General features: G+C 41.1%; 4 protein-coding genes across 4 annotated transcripts; 2 read left to right on the top strand and 2 right to left on the bottom strand.

Moving 5' to 3' along the window:
* Positions 1–493: 493 nt before the first annotated feature.
* Positions 494–4292, bottom strand: RB195_006890 (uncharacterized protein; the record flags this gene model as incomplete). Its single annotated transcript, XM_064180227.1, has 5 exons — positions 494–611; positions 2422–2573; positions 3441–3528; positions 3600–3706; positions 4131–4292. 5 exons carry the CDS (start codon positions 4290–4292, stop codon positions 494–496), a joined length of 627 nt encoding a protein of 208 aa, XP_064037116.1.
* A 135-nt stretch (positions 4293–4427) lies between these two features.
* RB195_006889 (uncharacterized protein) lies at positions 4428–6887 on the top strand (the record flags this gene model as incomplete). Its single annotated transcript, XM_064180226.1, has 1 exon — positions 4428–6887. The coding sequence occupies one exon, from the start codon at positions 4428–4430 to the stop codon at positions 6885–6887; it is 2460 nt and encodes an 819-aa protein (XP_064037115.1).
* A 19-nt stretch (positions 6888–6906) lies between these two features.
* RB195_006888 (uncharacterized protein) lies at positions 6907–7398 on the top strand (the record flags this gene model as incomplete). The annotated part of the gene is made up of 1 exon (XM_064180225.1): positions 6907–7398. One exon carries the CDS (start codon positions 6907–6909, stop codon positions 7396–7398), a length of 492 nt encoding a protein of 163 aa, XP_064037114.1.
* Positions 7399–7548: 150 nt separating this feature from the next.
* On the bottom strand, positions 7549–18506 carry RB195_006887 (uncharacterized protein; the record flags this gene model as incomplete). The annotated part of the gene is made up of 6 exons (XM_064180224.1): positions 7549–7768; positions 8279–8343; positions 8401–8539; positions 16818–16963; positions 17120–17247; positions 18335–18506. 6 exons carry the CDS (start codon positions 18504–18506, stop codon positions 7549–7551), a joined length of 870 nt encoding a protein of 289 aa, XP_064037113.1.
* Between the last annotated feature and the right edge of the window lie 5657 nt (positions 18507–24163).

Genomic DNA, 24163 nt, shown 5'->3' with positions numbered 1-24163 from the left:
CAATCTAAATATAAGCCGCTCCGAAACGTGCTTCAGAAACATGAACTGAAACTGCTGCAAAAATTGTTAAGATGCTTGAGTTAATAATCCGCTGAGAAAGAATTATTAACTTGGAAACGAGTTCATCTTACGTTTTCTATGTATTGCTAAGTCAGCACCTCAAAATCGTCTTTATGTGACTTTTCTTACTAAAGTGGATCCTGGATGGATCATATAAGTTCCGTTCCTGTTTTGGTAGCACGTTTTTAGCATATTTTAACGATAACATCGCTGCACTTCAACGAAGTGAACATACAGTGACGTTGACGCTTCTCTCGAGGCTCATGTTCATGTATTCATTTTCTCATGTACGATCGGACAAAGGTGTTCAAATATGTTTCGATCTATACAAACACAGAGATCAGATTTCTTTAGGATATCAGGACAATTTCCTTGTATTGCGCTGAATTAACGATGATATGTGTGAAAATACAGAAAAGGATTAGCTATCTTCTCATATTGGAGCTCGTTGTTGAACCATTTCCTCTCTCCCCCAGAATGTTGCCAGGATCTGAGCATGCTGTTCGGGTCCCACATGAAAATCCACACGGCGGTCGTGTTCCGATCGAAAGCTGTAAAAAAGAGAGTTAAATCTTTTCTCTAAATCAATATAAGAAAAGTTGATGAAAGCATGTTAGCATCTCTTCACGGACAGATAGGGGCAAGATCTACAGGGGGTCACTCAATAAAAAGCGAATTATTTATGCGGATGTGATCAAAAAACAGCAAAACTTTGAAAATAATTCATTAATAATCTAATTAACAAGAGAAATGGGTTTTTATTCACTATGACCTCGCTTTGCACGAACAACTGCCCTCAGACGCCTATGGTAGGACTCTATGGCGGACAGCAGGATTGTTTGTTGTTTAGAACGGTGTTTGGGACATGAATGGTGTCGCTTGCAAATTATGCATCTTCTATATGTTTCGATGTAGCAGTTGGCTGATATTTGTATGTTGAGAAAAGACTTCTTTGTCAACATTTCTTGTACATATAAGATCTAAAGTAGATTTTATAGTCTATGATATTGATATATGATATGATATGATTTTATATTCTATGATAGCTTCTGCTTGAAAACCGAAGAATTGGAAGATTTGCTTGAAGAAAAAAATGAGGAGTGGAAAAAGTTACCAAATTTATGGTGGATCCCGTAGTTCATGAGTATGAATGAGTATGATCAAGTATCTCAATGTCACCTAGTACTACAGGAAAAGGGGTGCCAAGCTCCCTGTGTGATTTTGTCTCTCTGACGATTTAACTTCCAACGCAATAAAATGCGGGCAATTCTGTCGTCGTATAACGTCAATCCAACTGATGTAACTCAAACAAATAACAGAAGACTCGCCACACTCTAGGTGGATTGTCTTCCATCTACTATCCCTTGTCTCGATACCCAGCGCCCAAAGATCTTTCAGCTCTCAGTGGATGTGTAGAATTATTTTTACTGTACTCTAAGACGCTAGTGAATCTCGCGTGCTTGGGAGCATCAGCGATGAAACTCAATAATTGTAGACCATATTAAGAATGATAAAGCGGAAGCGCTTTACCCAATTTAGGACAAAATACTTTTCTTGTCAAAGGGGTAGATAGTGAGGGGAATAAGTTGATAAAATAAAAACGAGAAAAGGTAGGAAAAAATCAGTGCAGCAAAAAAAAACACTGTCAAATTGTCTGTGCTTTTCTTATAATTTTGGCTCATTATGTGGTTGCTACTCAGATGCGTAGCAGAATATATGTAATTTCTTGATAGAATATATGTAATTTCGTGATAGAATATGGTGCGGTTGGGTTATATTTACAGGAGTAATATAGAGTTAAAGGGAACTGTAACGAGTTTTGTGAATTCATAAATCTTGATTCCTGGGTCTGGGCGGATGTAGCGCAGGCGGTAAGAAGTTCCGCTGTGACTACATGCATCGATCGATGGTTCGAAACCGCCGTAGTGCCAACTAAGCGCTTCACCCCTACAGGGTCACATTTGTCTGGAAGAATAAAAACAGTGATTTGATAAGGCGGCTAGCAAGTGTAAGTCATTGTGAGGCCGTTCCGAACCACAAACGATTCTGAGTAGAAGAGAACGAGTTGGCGCATCCAAAGCGGACTGAGTAATGCCAGACACTGTATCTTTTGATTCTTGGCTCTGCACTCGAGGATTTCCAAAGTGCGAGCCAAGTCAGTCCAGTTTTAAGTGACAGGATGTCTCAACTCTTAGAATCTCGGTCAAGATTAATCGAAGGAATGACTGAATCTTGAGAAGATTCGAGAAATAACAATGATGTTTGAAGTGCAGTCTGAGGATGAAATTCAATGAACAAAAGTGCATGAATTTACTGAAATGATCCAAAAAAAGCTCTAAAGAACTCATTGAGAGGTACTACCTGTGGATGCTGCTAAGCTCTGGCGTTACATGAACACCTAGGCCGTCGTCGTCTGTAGCTGGATCAAGGGTTATAGGAGGATTTCGTTGAAGAATGGCACTTAACAAGTCATCCACACGTTGTCTGAGATAAAAATGTCGAGTGAGACATATCTGAAATGTAGCAGACATTTTTCACTTCCTTCAGTTCTCATCACTACCGTTATTTTTATTCTGTGCTTCATCAACTTTTTTCTTCTCAAATTTTATTTGTTTTTATAGTAAACATTAACATCTATGCAGCACTTATAACTTTGACATTGTAAGTAGAGCAGAAAAAAGAATTAGCAACTGAAAATTTTCTTTTTCAGAATTAGCGCAAAATTGCTTTGAAGGCCGTGTGCCACGAAATTCACGACGTTGGTATTTCTTCACGCAAAGATAAGGTTTGGAATATAGATTGTGAACACAAGGTTGATCACTCTCAATTCCCCCTAATCGTCCTGAAATGCGGCATGGGAAATAGCCTTCGAAATTCGTTCTCTCCTACGAGACACCTTTTAACGCGCTATCCTTACAGACATGTCACAGCAAGCGGCCGAAATTCAATGAGGTTCCCTCAACGCCCTCTTCAAGCAGAACGAATGAATAGACTGCGACGCGTGAACAGGTGTTGCGCGTTGTAATTCGCTTTGTAGGAAAATTCGTGCACGAAGCCCATTTCCCACGCCATGTCTTATAACGATTAGAGAGAATTGAGCGATCACGGTTCCTCTCGAGATCTACATCCCTAACCCTATCTATTCGTGAACAAATCTCAACCGTCAATATCGTAATACGTTGCCTTTGATTTTTTCAGAATAAAAAAAACACATTCGTCTAAAGTTTGTCAATTTTTGCAGCTCAGATGAAATGTAGAGGAAAAAAGAGAAGAAGAATAGAAGATTTTAGGTGTTCGAGGTTTGTTAATGGGTGAAAGGGATGGTTATATCTTACACACTGCTGAATTCACTACAAATCGCTGTTAGAATAAACGCTTACCAGTGGATGTGCTAGTCCGTACATGGAAGGAAAAGCAAAAATAATAGTTGATAGATTGAATTGTGTTAAGGTCAGCGTTGGTTCTGCTCTGGAAAAATCTTCTTTAATTATTTTACTTAAAAGAGAATAGAAAAAAGTTGATAATTAAAATGAGTTGACCTTATATCTCGAATTGGAATAAGAAGGCAAAGATAAGAGAGGTAGAGCAGCGCATGCAGCACTGCGCAAGGAAGTAACATTTGTGTTGTACGATAGGTTTCGTGAATCTGAACTCCGAGGAATAAATCGCTGGGTTGGGGAACATTTTTTTTGAAGTTCATTTCAAATTAAAACATTAATCACAACAGATTAGTCAATAATACATTTTTCGTCAATACACTTGTTGTTTACAATTTTCCACAATAGTCCAAATTTACGAAATTTCGAATGTAATATAGTGTACAAATAATACGAATACGAATTTCGAACTTTCTTTTAAAATGTCCACTTCGTTTTTTTCCTTAAGCTTTTCGTCCACGTCCATTAAACGCAAAAAATCAAATAGTGTGGAAAGTGCTTCGTCTACTTTACATTCTAATTTAACACAACCACGGATCTCCCTCACTAGAGGGATCACAGCCGGTTAGTCGCGAGGCTACGTGGCGCGTCCCCGGGTGGCGGATAGGGGGCTAATCGCGGACCAAAAGCGACCTTGTGCTTGCCCAGAGACGCAGGTGGATTCAGGGGATGGACTCCTTGTTTCTGCTGAGGCGGTTTGGAGTCGCCTCCAACAAATAAGCTCCACATGTCCACTCCGGGAGAACGGAAGTTCTCCCAGAAACTCATGGGACTAGAGGCCTGCAACCTGCCCATGGGTTTTAAAATTTTTGCGCAAAACACAGTAATAGAAAAGAGTCTCCTGATTCCGGAGGAAAGCCTGGTACGGTAGCGCTAGGTAGGACGGGGTTGCAGTAGCCATGTAGGCTACCAAAACGGAAAAGGACTAGGATGGCGATCTGTACTTATAACGTACGTACGCTTGCATCGGAAGCGGCCACCGAAGATCTGTTGATGCAAGCCAAGAAGATCAAGTACGACGTCATCGGACTGACCGAGACGAGACGACGTCACCCTCTCAACGCCGTATATGAAACTGGAGAAGAACTGTTCTTAGGAACATGCGACAGTAGAGGTGTTGGTGGAGTTGGCGTCCTCGTCAACACGAGTATGGCAAAGAACATCGACTCTTTCGAACAACTTACGACCCGAATCGGACGTCTGCGGATGAGAAGATGTGGCCCAACACCAGCTTTGACTATCTTCGTCGCTTACGCCCCAACATCAAGCTACAAAGAAAAAAAAATCGAAGCTTTCTATAAGGACCTGGAAAAGTTCTACCGAGAAGATCATGCCTTTTGCAAGGTCATAATGGGCGATTTCAACGCCAAAGTTGGCCCAAGAAGAACGCCGGAGAAACTTCACATCGGGACCCACGGCCTACAATGGAATAACCAGGGGGAGAGGCTCTCCGAGTTCATCATGACGACTAAAACCATCCAAGGGAACTCGCAATTCCAGAAGCCCTCCTCTCTACGCTGGACGTGGGAGTCACCCGGTGGAGGGTACCGTAATGAAATAGACCACATCATCGTCAATAAAAGGTTCTGCCTGATGGATGTCGCTGTTGTACCAAAGTTCTATACGGGATCGGACCATCGCCTCCTCCGAGAAAGATTTTCCTTCACAAGAAGAGCAGAGAAAGCCGCTAACTTCAGAGAGAGAAATCCCAGGAATATCATCAACTGGAATTTCTTCGCTACGTTAGCCGGCTTTTGGGAAGATTCCGCAATGGACAACATCGACGAGGAATATGACCGACTCGTTGAACACCTTCACGACTGCGCGAAGAAGGCTGAGAGTTTTAAAACGACCAAGAGACGCCTGCCTCTTGAAACTCTTGAGCTGATACGCCAGCGTGGAGCAGCACGAGCCGCAGGGAACCAAGAACTCACGTCCGAGCTCGCAAGGCTTTGCCGAGAGGCGATAAAGGAAGACCTTAAAGAGAGAAGAGCAGAAGTGCTGGCTGAAGCTGCAGAAGCGGGGAAAAGCATCCGCTATGCCCGTCGAGACTTCGCCAGTCGCAAGACAAGGATGACTGCTCTTCGGAACCCGAGGGAAACAGCCATTGCATCGAGAAGGGGGATGGAGAAAATCATCTACGACTTCTACTCTGATCTCTTCGACAGCCATGTCCACTTGCCTCCTCACCATCTGAGGAAAGATGGACAAGTCATTCCAGAGGTTCTCCCGTCCGAAATACGACATGCTGTCATGTCGGTAAGAAATCGTACGGCACCCGGTCCCGACAGAATAAGACCAGAACACCTGAAGAGCCTTCCGCCAGTACTCATCAACACCCTGGCGAGGCTCTTTACACGTTACCTGTCGGAATGCAAGGTTCCTAAACAGTGGAAGACCAGCAAGACCGTGTTGTTGTATAAAAAGGGAGATCCACATGACATCGGCAACTATCGCCCAATCTGCCTACTGTCCGTCATCTACAAGCTCTTTACAAGAGTAATCCTTAATAGGATTGAAAAAGTCTTGGATGAAGGACAGCCATGCGAGCAAGCAGGGTTTCGAAAAGGATTCAGCACGATTGACCACATTCACACTGTTTCGAAACTCATCGAGGTATCACGAGAGTACAAGATGCCGCTCTGTCTCACCTTCATCGACTTAAAGAAGGCTTTCGACTCGCTTGAGACGGAAGCGGTCGTGGAAGCCTTGGACAACCAAGGCGTCCCTACTCAGTATATAAAGGTACTTCGAGAGTTGTACAATAACTTCACGACCGGAATTTCGCCATTCTACAAGAACATCATAATTGACGTGAAGAGGGGGGTCCGACAGGGTGATACAATCTTACCCAAAATATTCACAGCCACCCTCGAGAACGCAATGCGAAAGTTGGAATGGGACGACATGGGAGTGAAGGTCGACGGTCGGCAACTACACCATTTGCGGCTTGGGGACCATTTGCGCTTCGCTGATGACAACGTACTGGTAACACCTAGCATCAGCCAAGCGGAACGAATGCTGACCGAATTCGACGAAACATGTGGATGCATCGGTCTTCAGCTGAATCTACAAAAGACGATGTTCATGCGGAACGGATGGGTCTCGCATGCCCCATTCACGCTCAATGGAACGAATGATATCCGAATGCACCAGCTATGTTTATCTGGGTCGGGAATTGAACATGATGAACGACCTGACCCCCGAGCTGGGCAGGAGGAGACGAGCGGCTTGGGGAGCGTACAAGAGCATCGAGGATGTAGTGAAGAAGACCAGGAACACCCGGCTCCGTGCTCACCTCTTCAACACCACCGTACTTCCTGCTTTGACCTATGCTTCGGAAACCTGGGCATTTCGCAAGCAGGAAAAAAACGCGGTGAGCGTCATTGAACGCGCAATTGAGGGAGTGATGCTAGGAGTGTCCCGTTTCACGCAAGTGAGGGACGGGATTCGAAGTTCTCTCCTACGTCAGCGATCGAAGATTAGAGACGCCGCCGCATTTGCCAAGGAAAGTAAAATAAGGTGGGCCGGACACGTGATGCGCTTTAACGACAACCGTAGGACCGGAGCCGTGAGCGACTGGGTTCTCCGCGTTATTAAGCGCACAACAGGAAGACCGCCGACCCGATGGTCAGATTTCTTCACGAAGTCCTTCAAAGAAAAGTATGATGCTCTTCGTGTCCCACGCGAAAGGAGGAACCACTGGGCTACTCTGGCACGCGATCGGGACAAATGGAAGAATTACTGGATCAGTTCGAAGATCAACGGGAGTCAAGGAGATCAAGGTGATCAATTTAATACAAAAATAGAAAACAAAAGTCAATGGAATTTGGAGAAATCAAAACATGGCATCTTTCGAAGCAAAAAAAATCTCGTTCAAGTCTCCCATACATTCTACTAATCCATTTTATTTCTGTTCGGTATTTGAAATTGAGAAGAAAAAACAATTAGAAGAAGCAAACACATCGGGTTGCTTGCATCAGTCTCTTATTATTTTTTTAATTTTTTCTTATTTTTTTAGCGAACAAATTTTTTGTTTTTTTAATTTTTTTTAGCAAAAAACGAAACGGAAACGAACCTGAAAACGCTTGCTTAGCGAATATTTTGCGATGTTGATTCCCATACCGTCCGCCTCGGATCGTGATAAAATAAGGACATATCCAAACAAGGAGATCGTTCCAACTTCTACCAGCGTACAGATACAGATTCGAAATAACATAGCGTATCGATCAGGAAGCGAAGCACCGTCACAAATGCAGACACCCTGATCCCTTAAAAAGTTTGTTTATGTAAACATTTTATAAAGAATGGTTACCCTAAAAAGATCGGACGATAGTAATTATTTGACGGATGATTGATATGGTCAAGGCAAAGACTGCCTGTGATCTAAAACCAAGATACAGGTGATCTGGGACCTCTTCTCACTAGGTTGGGACTTACTTCTTCTGCTTCTGTCTTAGCGCACTTCTTTAGAATCTAGTATTTTTGCTGCAATTCGTGCATGGCTCTTAAAAATGAATGTAATCAAAGGGCCTTACTGAATCAAATTTTGGCGAGAAAAATTAAAGGAAATGAGGAAGTATTGTGCACCTTTTTGTTAAAAGATCCTGGAAGTTTTATCCAATATCACTCTTAGAAATTCCTTCAAACACCGCAATTAAGACGTGAACAACCACAGAATGATGGTATGTGCACGAATTGATTTTGTTCACGAATTCAGATTGCTTTACACTTTCAGCTTTAGCATATGTAAAATAGAAAGAAGAAACGAAAAAAATTACGTTAGATTCATAACGTAGTTGATTGTAACGAAGGCTGCAGCACAAACAGCAAGGAAGAAGGTCACCTGTAAAAATAAACACTTTGATTGACACTTTTTTCCCAGCGATGACGGCGACCGAACCTTAACACTATCCGAAATCACTGCGTTCGGAAGATGCTTTCTCGTAGCTATGAGTCGTTCTGCTCCTACTCCTACCATAAGCAGACATGTCGCTGCATCCCATGGAACCATCAACGTGTTCACTACAGAGCACCATGGACTGAAACAGTGTAAAGGTTTGCTACCGTTCTAAGAATTACGTTTCTGGAAGAAATCCAGTATTTCGCAACAATGATTTGTCTATGACATGAGGAAATCTGCACGCAAAACTTATGCTTATTTAATGTTTAATTATATCTACTTATTTCATCTTGTAGTTAAAAAGAGTTAAAAATTTCATCAGTTTAAAAATAGGAACACCGAACTGTGTCGTCCTTTACAGTTTAATACAGAAGATAGAAGTGCCCCAAAAAAAGGATGTGAATAATATTGCACCAAAGTCAAAATATCAGTCATCAAAATATTGATGTTTATAGTTGGTTCAAAACGACATGAAGCACGGACATTTGCACAAGCGGCTGCGCTCGAAGTGGAGCGGTGGAGCGTAGCGGATGGGATCGTGTAAGGATCCTCGCTACCGCCACCCACCTCTGCAGTTCGCCATGGTCCCACCTGGATTCCCACCGCTGCCCCCACCGCACCGCTTCCGAGCGCGGCCGCTTACACAACTGTTCGTGCTTCTTGTCATTTTGATCCAACTCGGCTTCATTCACGTACAGTTCCACAGAAAAACTTCAGCAAAAGAGATGGAAAGGCCGCGTATGCAACTCTGATTTTTACCTCCACGATGTAGCCCTGGATTCATCAAGCACAATTAGGCACATTAGAATACCTCGGGAGCTATATAAACTGCACCATTATATGGTGCAAGTCTCCCAATTACTGTAGGAGAGTCAAAACGACATGAAGCACGGTGCAATTGCGTGGGCGGCTTTTTTCGAGGCGGTGCGGTGAAGAGATTAGGAGCGTACTGGGACCCTTGCTGGCACCATCCATCGTTGCAGTTTGGTTTCGATGGTTTCACCTCGTTTTCGTTTGCTGCCTCCACCGGGCCGTTTCGAGCGCGTACGCAATGCACCGCACTTCATGTCGTTTTGACCCAACTGTACAAAAGGATGATTTTATCCAGCACCATGCTAGAGCCCATAACTTGAAAGGTCGAATGCCTGAGGGAAATAAGGAATCTTTGGCAACAAGCATCCGTCCCGCAGCGTTGAACTGCCGCTCGCTGTTGAGTGAGCCGTCAAAGGCCTGGCAAGCTGCTCTGTCCAAACTACTGCGATATCTACATGCACCTACTGCTGCATTGAACGAAACACGCATCAGAGGTTTACAGAGTGCTTATTTGAGGAGTATTAGTTGCGGACACGAGGAAAGAGGACGATGGCAGAGTTGCAACGTTCTATCGTGTCATAAGTTGCATCTTTGAGGAGACGAAACAATATAGAGATGCTAGGACTCCACCCCTTGTTTTATCTATTCGTGGAAAGATCCCAGCATTCTTAATTTTGACCCTTAAATATCGACATAAAGTAAGACACAACAACCTCTGGTGAAGACTAAATGTGTTTGCTTTGGATAACATACTACGCAATGTGAGCGCTTCGAGAAAACACTAATTACCATATTTAAAGTTCTCAACGGAGAGTGTCAAGCAATGATAAGAGACTCAACACAGCCAAAGACTCGAAACTGCATTAAACATTCCAACCCTATTTTCCCTCAGTAGCTCCAAATTTATATAGAAGGTAAATATATATATATATATATATATATATATATATATATATATATATATATATATATATATATATATATATATATATATATATATATATATATATATATATATATATATATATAAAGAAGGCACTAGCTTAATATATCGGTTAGTGCCCTCAGCTCAAGGAACGCGTGTCTGCATAGCTGGACACGCGTTGATGAGCCCCAAACGATTTTGAATTAATCCCTTAAATGCTGGAAATCCGCTGCTCCCGGAAAGCTAAGTTGTTTTTGAAGAACTGCGTAGGCTTTATGCATTGATCCGAGAACGAGAAGAAAGCCAGAAAAATCCTCCGTAATAGCCTTGACCTTTCTGCATCACATGATAAGCGCAAAAACTTGATGGAGTGTTGGTTTTAGGCGCAATGGATTATAAGGACGTGTTCTGGAAAAAAAGACGAAAAAAGATTGGTCCGTTGTCTTTTGTGAGTATTTGGTCTCTTTGTGGACCTAGTTGCTGTTCTGGTGGTAAGATTTACTGTGGTGGATGAAAATTGGCACGTGAACACGTAAACTGTTTTCATCCAGTAGTTAGGAGCTCCTCTACCTTCCTATTGAAGAGAAGAACAGCTCCAACGAAGTGCCTGGTGTTGAGCAAAAGTCGTTCTCAAAACCTCAAATTTCACGAGTTATAAACAGAGTTCTCTAGATAACTTCGTTTTCATTTCATTTATTAGTCATTTATTGGAGAAAGCTAATTTTCAGGGTCAGCGCTTGCCATGCTTCAGATAATTGGTTAGATCATCAAAGATGAAACTTTACAAAGTGAATTTCGAGACACTGCTCTCTTTTCTGGAAAAAAAAACTTCTTATTTCATGTTCACAATTCCATTTCACGAAGTTCTCGATCACGGATCCAAGAAGCTATCGAGAGAACTCATTGCTGCGTATTATGTATGAGATCTTGGATCTTGGAATCGTTCTGGACCGACTTATTAAACACTACGAAGAAACAAAGCGAGACGAAAAAGCCGGTCTTTGCCCTGTCCGAACTACGATTGATCAGGTGTTCATCGCCAGGAGACTGATCGAAACGTGACTAACGGTATTCGAAGAAAATGCGGTTAGCCTTTTTGGACTCCAAAGCTGCTTTCGACTCTTTTCATCGAGCTCGTCTTCTCAACGCGCTTCGCACCGATGGAGTACCAAGAAAGTCTGTTTGCTTACTTGATAAAATGAAACAAGAAACAACTGGTGCAGTTCGAAAGCTAGCCGTACGTACAACATCGTTTGGAGTAAACAGCGAAATGACCGTGGTCGATCCCTATCACCAACGGAGTCAAGCTTTCCGTAATTCGCCCCATCATAATGTACGGATCGGAGACTTGGGCAGCGCCACGGTACGGTGATGGAGAGGCTTGATTGCACAGAAAAGATGCTTCTGAATCCGAAAGCGGAAGTTCTGGACTGAGGTGGTAAAAGAGGACCTGAGGACACAGGGGGTGGATACGGAGTTCAGGCGAGACTAAGGTTCCTTAGGATATGGAAAAGCGACGAATGGATTAATTCCGTTCAAGCTCTCGCAGACGATCGAGGAGGTTCTGAACGATTCTGAATTGAAGTGAATGCGTTAGCGCATCTTAAGCGAGTTGACCAATGCCAGACACTTTATCCTTTATCTTTTTATAGATATTAAATTTTTAGTTAGTTATTTATTTGTTGACACTGCTTAACAAAACTTTTTGGGATTTCATTGCATCATTCAACTGTTAAGAATAAACTAGATGAAGAGAAAAAACTGCTTCAGTATTTGCTCAGAAAATGATTTCGACCGGTCCTTCACCTGTTCACTGTTATTTTCTCCCAGTTCAGTTTATTCTTTAAGAATTTCTCGTAGAAAAAACGAAATATGATTTTTTTTTCTGTTTCCCAAGGTTTCCTCAATTCTTCATTGTATTTTCGGGTGAATGACAACGACGTTGACAACAGAGTTGCGTTATTCAGTTATTTGTAGCAGTAAAAATACAAGAACCCATGAGTTTCCTTCCTAATGCGTTTTTCGCTCTCATTCTGTATTCTCTGAGTGGTCATTCTTATGAGGTTCCGTACCCAAGGATCAGTGGCCTCTCGGCAATTTCACTTCGCCTAATCCTTGTCTTCGTCTATTCACAAAGCTCTTTCTCGATGCGGTGTTCGCTAATGCTATAATAACTCCTACACATATGCAATTTCATTACGAACCCACAGCGCAGCAGAATCATCGGAGCAGAAAGTCCGGGAATTGCCGCGATGACCATAGGCTGGTGTAACGAACCTTTTCATGTTATTTTAACGTTTCAATCAGAATCTTCAAAAAGTCCAGAATACGTTAAGAATGCTATCTCCAGAGGTCTAGAAAGCAAAATTTCACCAGTTTTTTCTTCTCCGAGAAAAACCAAATAAGCTATCTCGGCAAAGGGCTAATATGAGTTAGTCCCGACATTTAATCGTTTCGGCGCATTTTTTTTTCTGGAGAATCCCACAATATATCAAAGGCTAACATTTTGCTTGCTTAGGCTGCTCTGCTGAAGACCTAATTCACCATCTTCTTGTAGATTCGGGGAAGATGATATTTTCATAAGGGCAAATTGTGGCATAAACACAAACAATAACTATTTGTTTCATTCTAGGAAAAAGGAGAAAAGGAAGAAAATAGGTGGTATCTGCTGTAATGAGGTAGGTCTGCGGAGGTTTCCTACGACATTTTCCTCCTCTAAATTTAGTCTCGTTTGAAGATGGTCGAATTTTTTGAATTGGTCATATATTTTAGATTCTATTTCTTTATAGGTGAAATAAAAGCGTAAGCATGCAGTGGAGGAGAAAACGAAATTGTACCGAATCCATGGTTAAGACTATGTTGTTCAGTAAACCAAACAAATTCATGATCAGATAATGAGATAAGTGAAAAAGGAAGTATAGATGTCAAGTTGAGAATGGCTGTGACACCCGAAAAGAAAATAAAAATTGACTTCCAGGAGTCTTGTTCAGGAGTTTTTTTTTATCCTCCCAGACGACTCTGCTACCAATTTATCGATCCCGGAAGGATTAAGGGATTGGTCGGCAGTGGGGCGAACCTCCGATCGATCGTGCAACCACAGCACAAACTTTTACCGGCTGCGCTACACCACCTTTCGCTTATGAAAGTAATAAAGGGCAAATATGGTGACGGACGAGAAGAATCTGCTGTTTGAAAAACAAGAACGTTAATAATTTGCAGAATTCTGTTGCTTAGAGACGTGTGGTTAATGTAGTAAACGTTTTCAGAATAGATTTAGGATTTCTGAGTTGGAAAGCCAGCTGTGACCAAGGATGCAGCCACAAATGTCAATCCTGTGAGGGTTTCGTGATATGTTAGGGTCATAACGCTATGGATGAGATATGAGATAAACCACCCTTCATCTACTTCATCTTATTCTTTACGCAAAACAATGTGATTCAGTGAATAAATAACGGAATTTTAAAGTTTCTGAAGTTAAATTTGAACAACCCACGAGAAACTCTGCTCATATACACCCCTGAAGGAAAAAGATGCAAAGAACCGCAAGAAGATGGAATTCCGACTTTTGGAAGCAAAAAACAGCGAAAATACTGTACTCTTATCGTATTTCGTTTACTCTGGAATGTTTCTGGAAAACTCGACTCTCACAAATATGGTTTCCGGGTCGTCACAGGGCCGCATATAATTAATTCATTACGATACCGCGAAGGTGGCACCACTCATACATCCAGCTCTCAATCGAAACCCTACACCTCCGTTTGGTAGGCGAGTGCCGTAGGAACTGCATTGTGAAACATAAGCACCTATTCAGTTGGTTTACTCAGCGTTAAGATCCAGAAGACCAAAAATTTCGAGCCCTTGAAATCAGGAAATTCGAATGCCGCCTGCTATTATGCTTTTCACAGAAATAAATAAAGAAATTTACTGGTACTTTTTCATACCTGCACTTAATTTTATGTTGTTTTGAATAATATGACTGGTAAAAGTGAAAGTACGTATTTAGGAAAATGCAAAAAGCTCAAAAGTAAAAGTCGATAAGGGACTTTCTGAGAAAATTCCTGAGTGCGTAGGCATCGCTAGTTTCGCTTCACTGATTACACACAATGGAACGAATTGCTCATTACGAGAAGACTGCTTCATCTCGTTAGCAGCCACTTAGATATGGCAATTCGCCAGGAATAGATCAGAGCAATTTTTTAGATCCAGCAGGCCACAAATCTTTTTAATGTTTTGATTTATTTGGTGAAGAAAATAGAGCCATACGTTTCAGCCTACGGGGGCCCTAAATTTATTCTTCCGTTCAGAGGTGTCGGGTTGCTATTGTTTGACAATTATTGCTAGCATTTTTTTTTCTGAGGAAATGCTGTGGAGGTTATTGACTACCGAATACGATTATCAAATCTCTTCACTCACACCGCATGTACTGCACCGTATTACAAGTGCACAGAAACCGTTGCAAAGAAAACTAGTGAGCTTTGTACAGCGAAGAGACTGCTACAAGAAATAGTGACTGCTTAACCTTAACTTGGCGACAGCTCCTTTGTCTCGTATCTGGCGCGATGCATGTTCTCATTTTCCTGATTTATGATCTGTGTAATATAATTCGAAGATGATAGACCTATTGAGGACAAAGGAAAACTTTTAAAAAAGTAGAAAATCAGAATAACAATAACCGTTGCAAAGTGTGCGGTTCACCGGTGAGCCCTTTTGGTGGTTTTTTTTTTTGGGGGTTTTTTTTTTTGGGTTTTTCCTCCCTTTCTTCTAATTGCCGTTAAAAAACGGCCCGGAAAAAACGGCTTCAGGCGTTCCGGCACGCTATTTTCTACAAGGAGTTCGATTGGAGCGCGCCAGCCGTGTGCACGCCACATCTTCCAAGCCGTTTTTTTACGTCAATTAGCAAGAAATGGACGGAATCACCCACCTCTCCATAATCTACGATCCCGTATACGAATACTTCACCTGAAATCCGTACCACCTCAGATTCGTGGGGTGATGCCTTTAAATGAGAATGAATTCTAATTTCTCCTCTCACCTCACTTTTACAATATAAGGTTGCGGAAAAAATGCTTCCTTGAGGTCAAGGTAAATCTTTTCTTGCAGACGGATCAGTTTACGACTCTGAGTCCATCCCTACAAGTAAGTAATATGAATACTTTTTGATGGTGTGATTTGTTTCTTTCTCTCTTGTTAGTTCAGAATGTAGGCATATTTTTGAAATGTTTGGAAAATAATTGAAAAACAACAGTGAATCAAAAGTTCTGCAAGAGTAAAGCAATTATGAGAGAAGAATACGGTAGTGTCCGTTATTTTCGCACTGAAACAATAAAAACTGAATTTCCTAACATTGCAGCGTTCTCATTCACTCTCATTTAAAGTAAAATGCATGCGTGATGTGCAAATATCATAGAAATTGGAAAAAAGTCTTATGAATGCTAAACTACTCAAGCGCAAAAGCGTCTGACTATGCAGCGAATAAAAGGGTCATTTAGCTGAGGGTGCAGAGTTCGCTCATCGTTCCTAGTTCACTTCCCAATTAGTTTTCCCGTATTTTAGGAAATGTCAAATCCTTTATGGTACGTAGATCTCAGAACTTCAGAAAAAGCTCAAGATAAGGTCGACTTATTCATTAACTACGTATTTTAGAAAATATCAAATCGTTTGCGGTGTATAGACCTCAGAACCTGAGAAGAAGCTCAAGATAAGGTCGACTTATTTATTTACTACGATCCATTTCATATTTTGTAGCAAATCTTTGTGAACTCATAGAAGAAATCGATAAGGACTCTTCTATGGTGGTGATGTAAAGCGATCGATTGAATACGGTAAAAACAATACTAAGAGAGGTTCTAATTCGGTAAACCTCTTTCTTTTTGAGGGAAAAAGAAGCACCAACTGGAATATGTGAAATTATCGATCGATATCGTAGTGTACTTCAGATTCTTATGTCCATCAGTATAAATACGCGCTCGACTTTAAGATAGTGAGTAGTTGCCCAATATTATTGCGTATGATCGCAGGAGTTAACAACTAAAACAATCAGTACGAAGTCTTACTGTATCTATGCATCGTTTCGTTACGCTGAACTGCCGGACACTGTCGATCTGAGGTAGTAGGGTCACCTAGGAAGTAGGAAGTTCACGCGAGATGCCAGCTCGCGCAGGATATGGATCAGTGATGAACGGATGGATTCCGTTCGAGCCATTGCTGTAGATCGAGATGGTTGTTCGGAGCAGTGTTCAGCGACGGGATGCCTCGGCGAAGAAACGGGTATCCACGTTAGGGGCACCGTCAGGATTTGTTTGGAAAGATCGGAAACACTGAGGTTCGTGGCTCCTGCAACCCATTGCGGGCCGCATCGCGTTCATAAAAACTTGTAGGACAGCAAACCACGAGATTAAGGATGATGCGATTTCTCCACAAATAGAAAAAAGTTAGGGATAGCTCACGTTTGTGAGCCTAAAGCGATTCAAAAGCGAAGTCGAACGCTTTCGCGCATCTTAAGAAAATCGATACATCAGGCACTTTATCTTTTTCTTCTTGTAGCTCCTCCTTTTTTTCCTACCGTTTACGAGACCATTCAATATTTTCCCGACTTTTCTCAGTAACTTTTCGTCACAACTGAAGTTTTTTCTCTGGACAACCTCGCCTTTGAAATAGATCCTGAACTTGAAAACCCCACTTGTTTTCAGGCCGCTGCGGAAATCCATCGACACCGAGGTAGAGGAAATACATGTTGTAGAGAAATCCAGCACACGCATTCACGGCCAAACAGAACGAAATCGTGGACAGCATTACTCGCATATTTCTGTGCATGACACCGGAGCGCTGAAAAAAGAACCCTGAGAAGAGTCCGGAAGTCTTATAGAATTTACAAGATTGCTGACTGAATTCTTGGATACTAACTCCTGGATACATTTGTAATGAAACACTATTTAAGTTTTTTAGAACCTAATTTGAAAAATCTGCTAGCTGCTAACTTACTCCACAAATAATCATGAAAAAAATGTTAGCGATAATGGCTGTTACGTTGAGCAGAGTGATTGCTGACTGAAGGGCGAACCAACCGAAGTCGCCGCGCTGTTGACCGAGAGGACAGGTTTCTTGGCCTTCTGGAATAGTTGAGTTTTTCCAAGCTGGTTCCGGTTTAATTTTACTTCTGTGGATTTTTAAGGTGACAAATGAAACTCTTTCGTTGTGGTGGAAAAAGAGTCAGTCTCGCGGATAAGAAAAGGAATAACATTTTTCTAAAACCACGCGAAATCCCAAAAAAGTGCGGATTCTGGAGAGGAATGGAGTCGTTGCTCAGTTATAGATGTTGGTAAAAGAATCCGTAAATTTTAAGTCTCGGAAATGGAAGCGGTAAGTAGCGCTGATAAGGGAATTGAACAGCTTCTTTTGAGCGCTTTTTACATAAAATAGCACCTTCTGAATATTCCTTTAAAGGGATTTTTGAAGATAAACTTCAAAATATGATCAACATTGGTTAACTTTTCATGAAATAAAAGGATAAAAGTCTTAATCGAGTTTGTAAAGTTTGAAATTAATTGTGCAAGAACATAATTCCTATCAATTCATTGCAAGGGCATAATTCCTACGGATTGCAAGTTTGTGGACCTTCTATCAACAATTATCATTACTGAGACGGAGGCATCGCTAATTTCACGTAAAAATTCAAAAATCCTGAAAACAAGAGTAATTTTGCAATGAAGTAATGGAATAAATGATTGACAGATAGAAAAATCTAACTTGATAACTTAATTAGAACTTTTTGTGATAATTTTTTTTCTTTCAGGTACGAATACGGCAACATAAGAAGAAAAGGAAAAGAATTGGTCCCAGTCTGTGAAAATATTTTTGCTTTTTTAAAAATCAAAGCGATCACAGTAGAACACTGTACAGTTCGTCATTTTCCTGTTTTTCCAATTTTTCCAAAGCTGGGCAGATCTCGGAGCAAGTGCTATGATTTCTAAAAAAAAACAAAACAAAAAAAAATACAAATAAACAAAATAAAACAAGCTCAGATCTCAGTGTTGGTCCTTTTCACTTCTCGATGATTATAAAATAAGCGTATTCGTACGAAAGAAGAAAGTGAATATCACAGGATCATAGCGATTGGTTGAAGCATTAAATTTAATTAAAATTTATTAAAATATATTCTGCACATAAACTGTATGCTAACCGTTTAAGGAAACTCACGTGAAACATCCTGAGAATCGTCACTTTGAAGCGCCATATAGTCGTCACGCATTATCCTAATAGTGAACTCTTTGGCCTTTGGAAGAAGGTGAATGAACAAGGAAGCGCCAAGAGCTGTACTCGGAGGATTGCCGGGTGGGTGGAGCTTCGTAGTGTTTGGTTTGCCGGGCATCGAAACGATGTGTGTGTGACACTGCTAATGAAGCTACGAAAGAATAGAGGAGTAATTTCTCGTAGAAAGCCTCTTCAGAAGGATATTAGCGGAATTCAAGTGTCTTAGTAGCGTAGCGTAGCGGAGCCATGGAAGTGGATTCCGTATCTCAAAGGCATCACCCCACGAATCTGAGGTGGTACGGATTTCAGGTGGAGTATTCATATACGTGATCGTTGACAATGGAGAGGAGGTGATTCCGTCCATTTTCTCCTAATTACCATAAAAAAACGGTCCGGAAGATGTGGCGCGTGAACAAGGCTGGCGCGCTCCAATCGAACCCTTTGTAGAAAACAGTGCGCCGGAACGCTCAAAGCTGTATCTTCCGGACCGTTTTCTACGGCGATTAGGAAGAAATGAACGGAATCACCCTCCTCCCCATAATTTACGACCTCGTACACGAATACTCCACAGGAAATCCGTACCAATTCAGATTCGTGAAGTGATGCCTTTAAAGAAAAGTCTCTACGGATGTATAGTGCCCGGCGCTGTGACGTCGCCCAACTTTGATCAGGAGCATCTTGTCCGGAAGAACTGCAGAAATAAAATGAAAGAGTTATTAGCTTTTAGGATTTAGTAAACTACGCAAAAATATTGCAAATTAAGTCTTAAATATCCTTATTGGCTGAAGCATTAAATTAAATTTAAATTTATTTAAATATATTTATAGTTTAACACCATTCTATGTTGGCACTTAAACGTTTGACAACACAGGTCTTATAGCCAGGCCAAAACGACATGAAACTCGGTGCAGTTGCGTAACGTAGCTGCGCTCGAAGCGGCACGGTGAAGCGAAGCGGTTACAATCCAATGGGACCCTCCAAAGCACCTCTCATCGTTGCGATTCGCGATGCCGGCATCGCTTCATGCGCAGCCGCTTACGCAACTGAGCTTTATGTATTTTGACCCAACTAAATCACTTTTTTGACTAAGTGACATATATATCCCCGACTAAAATTTTTCATTCTTCGCAGGATTTCTGCAGAATTGTAGAGTTCAAACAGAATATAAGGGAAAACGCGGTTGTTTGTATTTAATTCAAAATCACTGAGGCTTGCTCACGCTTATATGGACTACGTATCTTGAAAAACAAAAATGGTATTGATTTGTTCCTTGAGAGGGAGAGGAAAGGTGTGGTTGGCTGTAGCAAGTTTCGAACTACAGTTTCGATCCTAACACTGCGCTGTACCTTTTCGTCATGCCATTATAGGTGGGAAATTCTGCTTTTACATGTTGTTCTAATATGTGAAAGTCGGCAGTAGCCCAACTGATCAAATAATTCATTATCAAAGCAAAAAGAGCTACGTATAGAAATAACATGATGAACGAGGAATAAGAGACTACAAAATCTTAAAAGGAGTAACACTGGAGTAAAAGAATTCTCTGGAAACACTCGTAACCACCAACTTTTTGTATTTTGGATGCTTACATCAAAAAAGAAATTCTCATGAGGTCTTGAAGAGAAGTGGAAATTCTGTAGAGAGGCTACACTGAGAAATTAAATTTGAATGAGGTCCATCTCTCAGGGGCAATGCCCACATAAGTCCCATCGACTACTTCTGATGCGGTTGCAAACCTCAGAACATGTGTGATCTCGAAAATGGAATTTTTGCGCGCACTGTACAAAAACGAAAAGTCGCTGAAGGCGGGTATTTGAAGTTGGTGCAAATTAAAGCTGCATCACGTATATGCTTTGTTGACCATTCGTGAACCAGTCGCCTAAGAAGCCGGTTAGTTATCGAAATCATTTGTTTTGTTTTTGTTTGTTTTTGTTTTGTTTGTGTTTGTTTGTTGTTATTTGTTGATTTTGTTTTTGTTTGTTTTTAGAGATTTGACAATTGAAAACTGGGTTTCAAAAATCAGTCAATTTTTTCATATTATAAAAACGTTTTATGTTTTATGTCATGTTTTTTAAAATTTTTACCTGCTCAACTTCGTTCGATAAAATCGTGAGGTTGCGAAGACATATGTTTCGTTGTGACTTTACAAATTTCCATTTTTCGTGTTGCCAATCTCGCTGTGCGCGATTTCGAGGTTCCCTTATAGGCAGCATACCAGGAAACTGAAGATGTTGAAATCTCTCCACAAAAAAAAAATAGAACTGGTAAATACATCACGAGTATCACTATCAACCACTCTCAGTCTTCCCTGAACCTTTTCCCCGTTCTTTTTCTGCTGAAAACGACCTTGTCGAGCCAATTTTCCTACGAGGCACCTAACAACGTATCCGAGCGCTCGCATATGCACTGCGTCTACTAGCGAGGGGGAGACAATCCACAGACAAGCCAATTACTCGTAGATGTGGTGCGTGTGGCTGCTCTCGCAACTGTGATACGTTGTTAGGTGCCTCGTAAGAAATTTTCGAAATTTTTCAATATCCAACAAATAACAAATTCTGAATACTTGAATAAATGAACATGATTCAATTTAAAGATTCAAGGGCACTTCTGGAAGAAGAGTAGGTCTTGACGTTACAAAGCATGCAACAGCAGTGTCAGATGAGTTTGACAGTAGAAGGAACTTAACGTCGATTGCGTGGTGTGAGGACAATGTCGAAAATTCCGAAAGGTACGGTAAGTTAACAAATTGCATGAAAATAGCATCAGAAAAGAAATTATTAGAGAATTATGAAGATAAGCTAGGAGGTTATGAGTTGATCCAATCTATTTTCAAGTTAAAGTCGCCTAGAATGATTGTTCTTTGGTTATTAGCAGCTAATTCGCCTTAAATGCGTATTGTCACAACTGCACCTCTTCGGAGGGTGTACGGATTCAAGTATGATATAAAGCTGCGATAAGCTAAAGAGTAAGATTTCGAAGACCATAAATCCCCCTTAAAATCAGCGAGAGAACCGTATGAGTTACCAGAGAAGTCTTTTAAAGCAGATAATCTCTATCTCCTTTTCTCCGAGGTCGATAAGAACCTTGTAAGGAAGATTTTCAGCGAGCTCGGAATCCGATATTTCAATGGGTGGCCGCATTCCGTTAATAAAAATCAGATCGGCATCAGAAAAGAAAGGAAGACATTTCTTTACTATATATCACTATATTGTTTTTTGTTATATTATTTTATATTTTTTAAAGATATTTTTTATTTACAGAAAGGAACACCAGTGTGTGGAGAGAACTACTAACAAGAGACGTTGCATTAAGGGTAGCGCGAAATTGACGACGCTGCAATCTCACCACGAATAGATAGCTGTTGGATTGTAGTTCACAAATACGAACTTGATCACGCTCATTTCCCACCAGCAATCCAGAAAAGGGTGTTTCAAACAAGGGTTGGTTCTAAAATGTCTCCAACGATACAACTTATTAAGGGTGGTAGAACGATGTATGATGGCAGTTCGCAACGCGTCTGCGATTGTGGAGGTAATCACATCGTACTCGTCCACTAAACTCTACCTTTCTGTAATCGCACAGAATAAAGCTACGCTACAGTAAACCGAATTAGCTGAAAATATAGAAAGGAAATATTTGTCCATCTTAGCCAATTATTTCTCAAGAATTTACTATGTTATAAAACTCATCATGATATGTTTAGAAGCTCAAGCAGTATGTTGACATTCCCCATCTCGTGCGGCGAGTATGTAAGCGTCGTCGGATGCACCGCAAAGATTTCGAAGGCTCCACCCTGCGCGTCCCATCTCTGCTCCTCTCGACTACTACCACTGGACGATACAATAGCTACTCTCCCCACCAGCCAGACGACGACTCCGTCCGTTCCGCGATAGTTCTGGTGTATCCGGTTTATTCAGTAGTGTAGAAGCATTGACCTCAGTAGAGCAGTTAAAGTGCGTACAGTACGATCCGCATGTGCATCCAAAAAAGTGTTGAGGCGAGCGATTAAAGGCATCAGCCCACGAATCTGAGATGGAAACAAATCCATTTCTTGGGACGGAATCACCCCCTCCATAATCTACTGTGCCGTATACGAATACTCCACCTGAAATCCATACCACCTCAGATTCGTGGGGTGATGCTTTTAATAATTCCAAAGAGGTCGCAACACCGTCAATTTCGTGATACGTTAATCTTAGATAGGTAAGACCTTAATAATACAGAATCACCGTGCAAGTTCAAGCGTTTCCCCGCATGCTACCCTGAATGCCAGAAACCCGACATATCTCGCAACGATACACCAGCCTCTAGATCTGAGGTTCTCCGTTGCCGCTTGCCTACTGCTTTGGACCATATTCTTGTTTTGTTTTTTAACGACTTATAATTTTATGAATATAAGGATTGGGCAAACCTGCGTTAGTAAGGGAGCGGGCATTACGTTAGCAAACGTTTGACGCAGTAAAACACACGGTAAAGGAGATATTTTTACCAGCCGTGTACAGTTACGATTCACTTTACCCAATCCGTAAAAAAGTCAACAAGATGACAACGTACATCCAACGTCTGGAGAATATTATTAACATTTCTTTCAAGAGAGTCCAGACACCAAGACAGATGAAGAGTCATCTGACACTAGGACCCCAGTAATTACTATTCTGGATGAACGATTATTTTGTCGACTGTCAAGCTGTCCCCCAACATCTGTTTAGAACTTTTCAATGAGCACTGCAGGCATTTCACCCTTCACATGATTTTTGTTTCTTTCGATTGATTTTCTTAATTTTATCTTTGTTTTGTTCAGCGATGCGCTTAGGTAAGCTGATATTGACATTTTTCCATTATTTTGGAATAATAATACAATGGGCGGATGTAGCGCAGTCGGTAACAGGTCCGATGTAGCTACATGGTCAACGGTTCGAAACCGCCCTAGTGCCGACAAAGCTTTTCATCCTTTCGGGGTGAATAAATTGAAAGCAGACATGTCTGGGAGATAAAAACACTGGAATAATTGGGTGGCTCCGCTAGTCATTGAACAGGCCATCATACTCTGTTCTAGAACCTCAACGATTACGAATTGCAGTAAACGCGTTTACGCATCCCGCATTGATACGCCTGAGACTTTATTTTATTTTTTTAATGCATATTTTATTCTTTTTATCCTCTTAATAATACAATAATAACATATAACACAATTGTTTGAGAATCTTCTGAAACACTCGATTAAACATCGCCAGAGTTTTTCGCAAAAGGAATACAGCCTGTCTTCTTGAAATGCGAGTAGATTTTGCGTAACCGTTCATTGATCCACTTTTGTCCTATTAAGCCGACATGGATGTCCCTAGGATTAGGCAGATGACGACGAGAAAGAGATCGGGTGACACGTTAAAATTCCAAAGAAAGCGCAATTACGACAAAAAAAAACAGCCTAGTGTTAAACAGAAGTAACGGAACAGCTGCTACTACAGAAAATCTTAGAAAAAATCAAAAAAAAAATTTCGATCCAGAGAAAAGAAATGAAAATTGGGTAATGACAAAGGTGCACACTGATGGATTTAAATTTAAGAAGTTTCTTTTCGCAACATTCGCGTGCTCTCTTTATACGTGTTCAAGTAAAGCACAATTTTTCTGCACTTTTTCGCTATTTTTTCGTACAATACTGCCTAAATGTGACTTAAAAGTCTTAACAAGATCTTTTCCGTTAGTTTCATCGCTCCTTTTGCTCCTAGGATGTCTCTGAGATCTTAGATTGTAGATATTTAATCTTTGTCTCATGTCTCT

Source organism: Necator americanus, chromosome I (assembly GCF_031761385.1).
Source record: "Necator americanus strain Aroian chromosome I, whole genome shotgun sequence".
NCBI lineage: Eukaryota > Metazoa > Nematoda > Chromadorea > Rhabditida > Ancylostomatidae > Necator > Necator americanus.
This window is presented reverse-complemented; position numbering and strand designations above follow the sequence as displayed.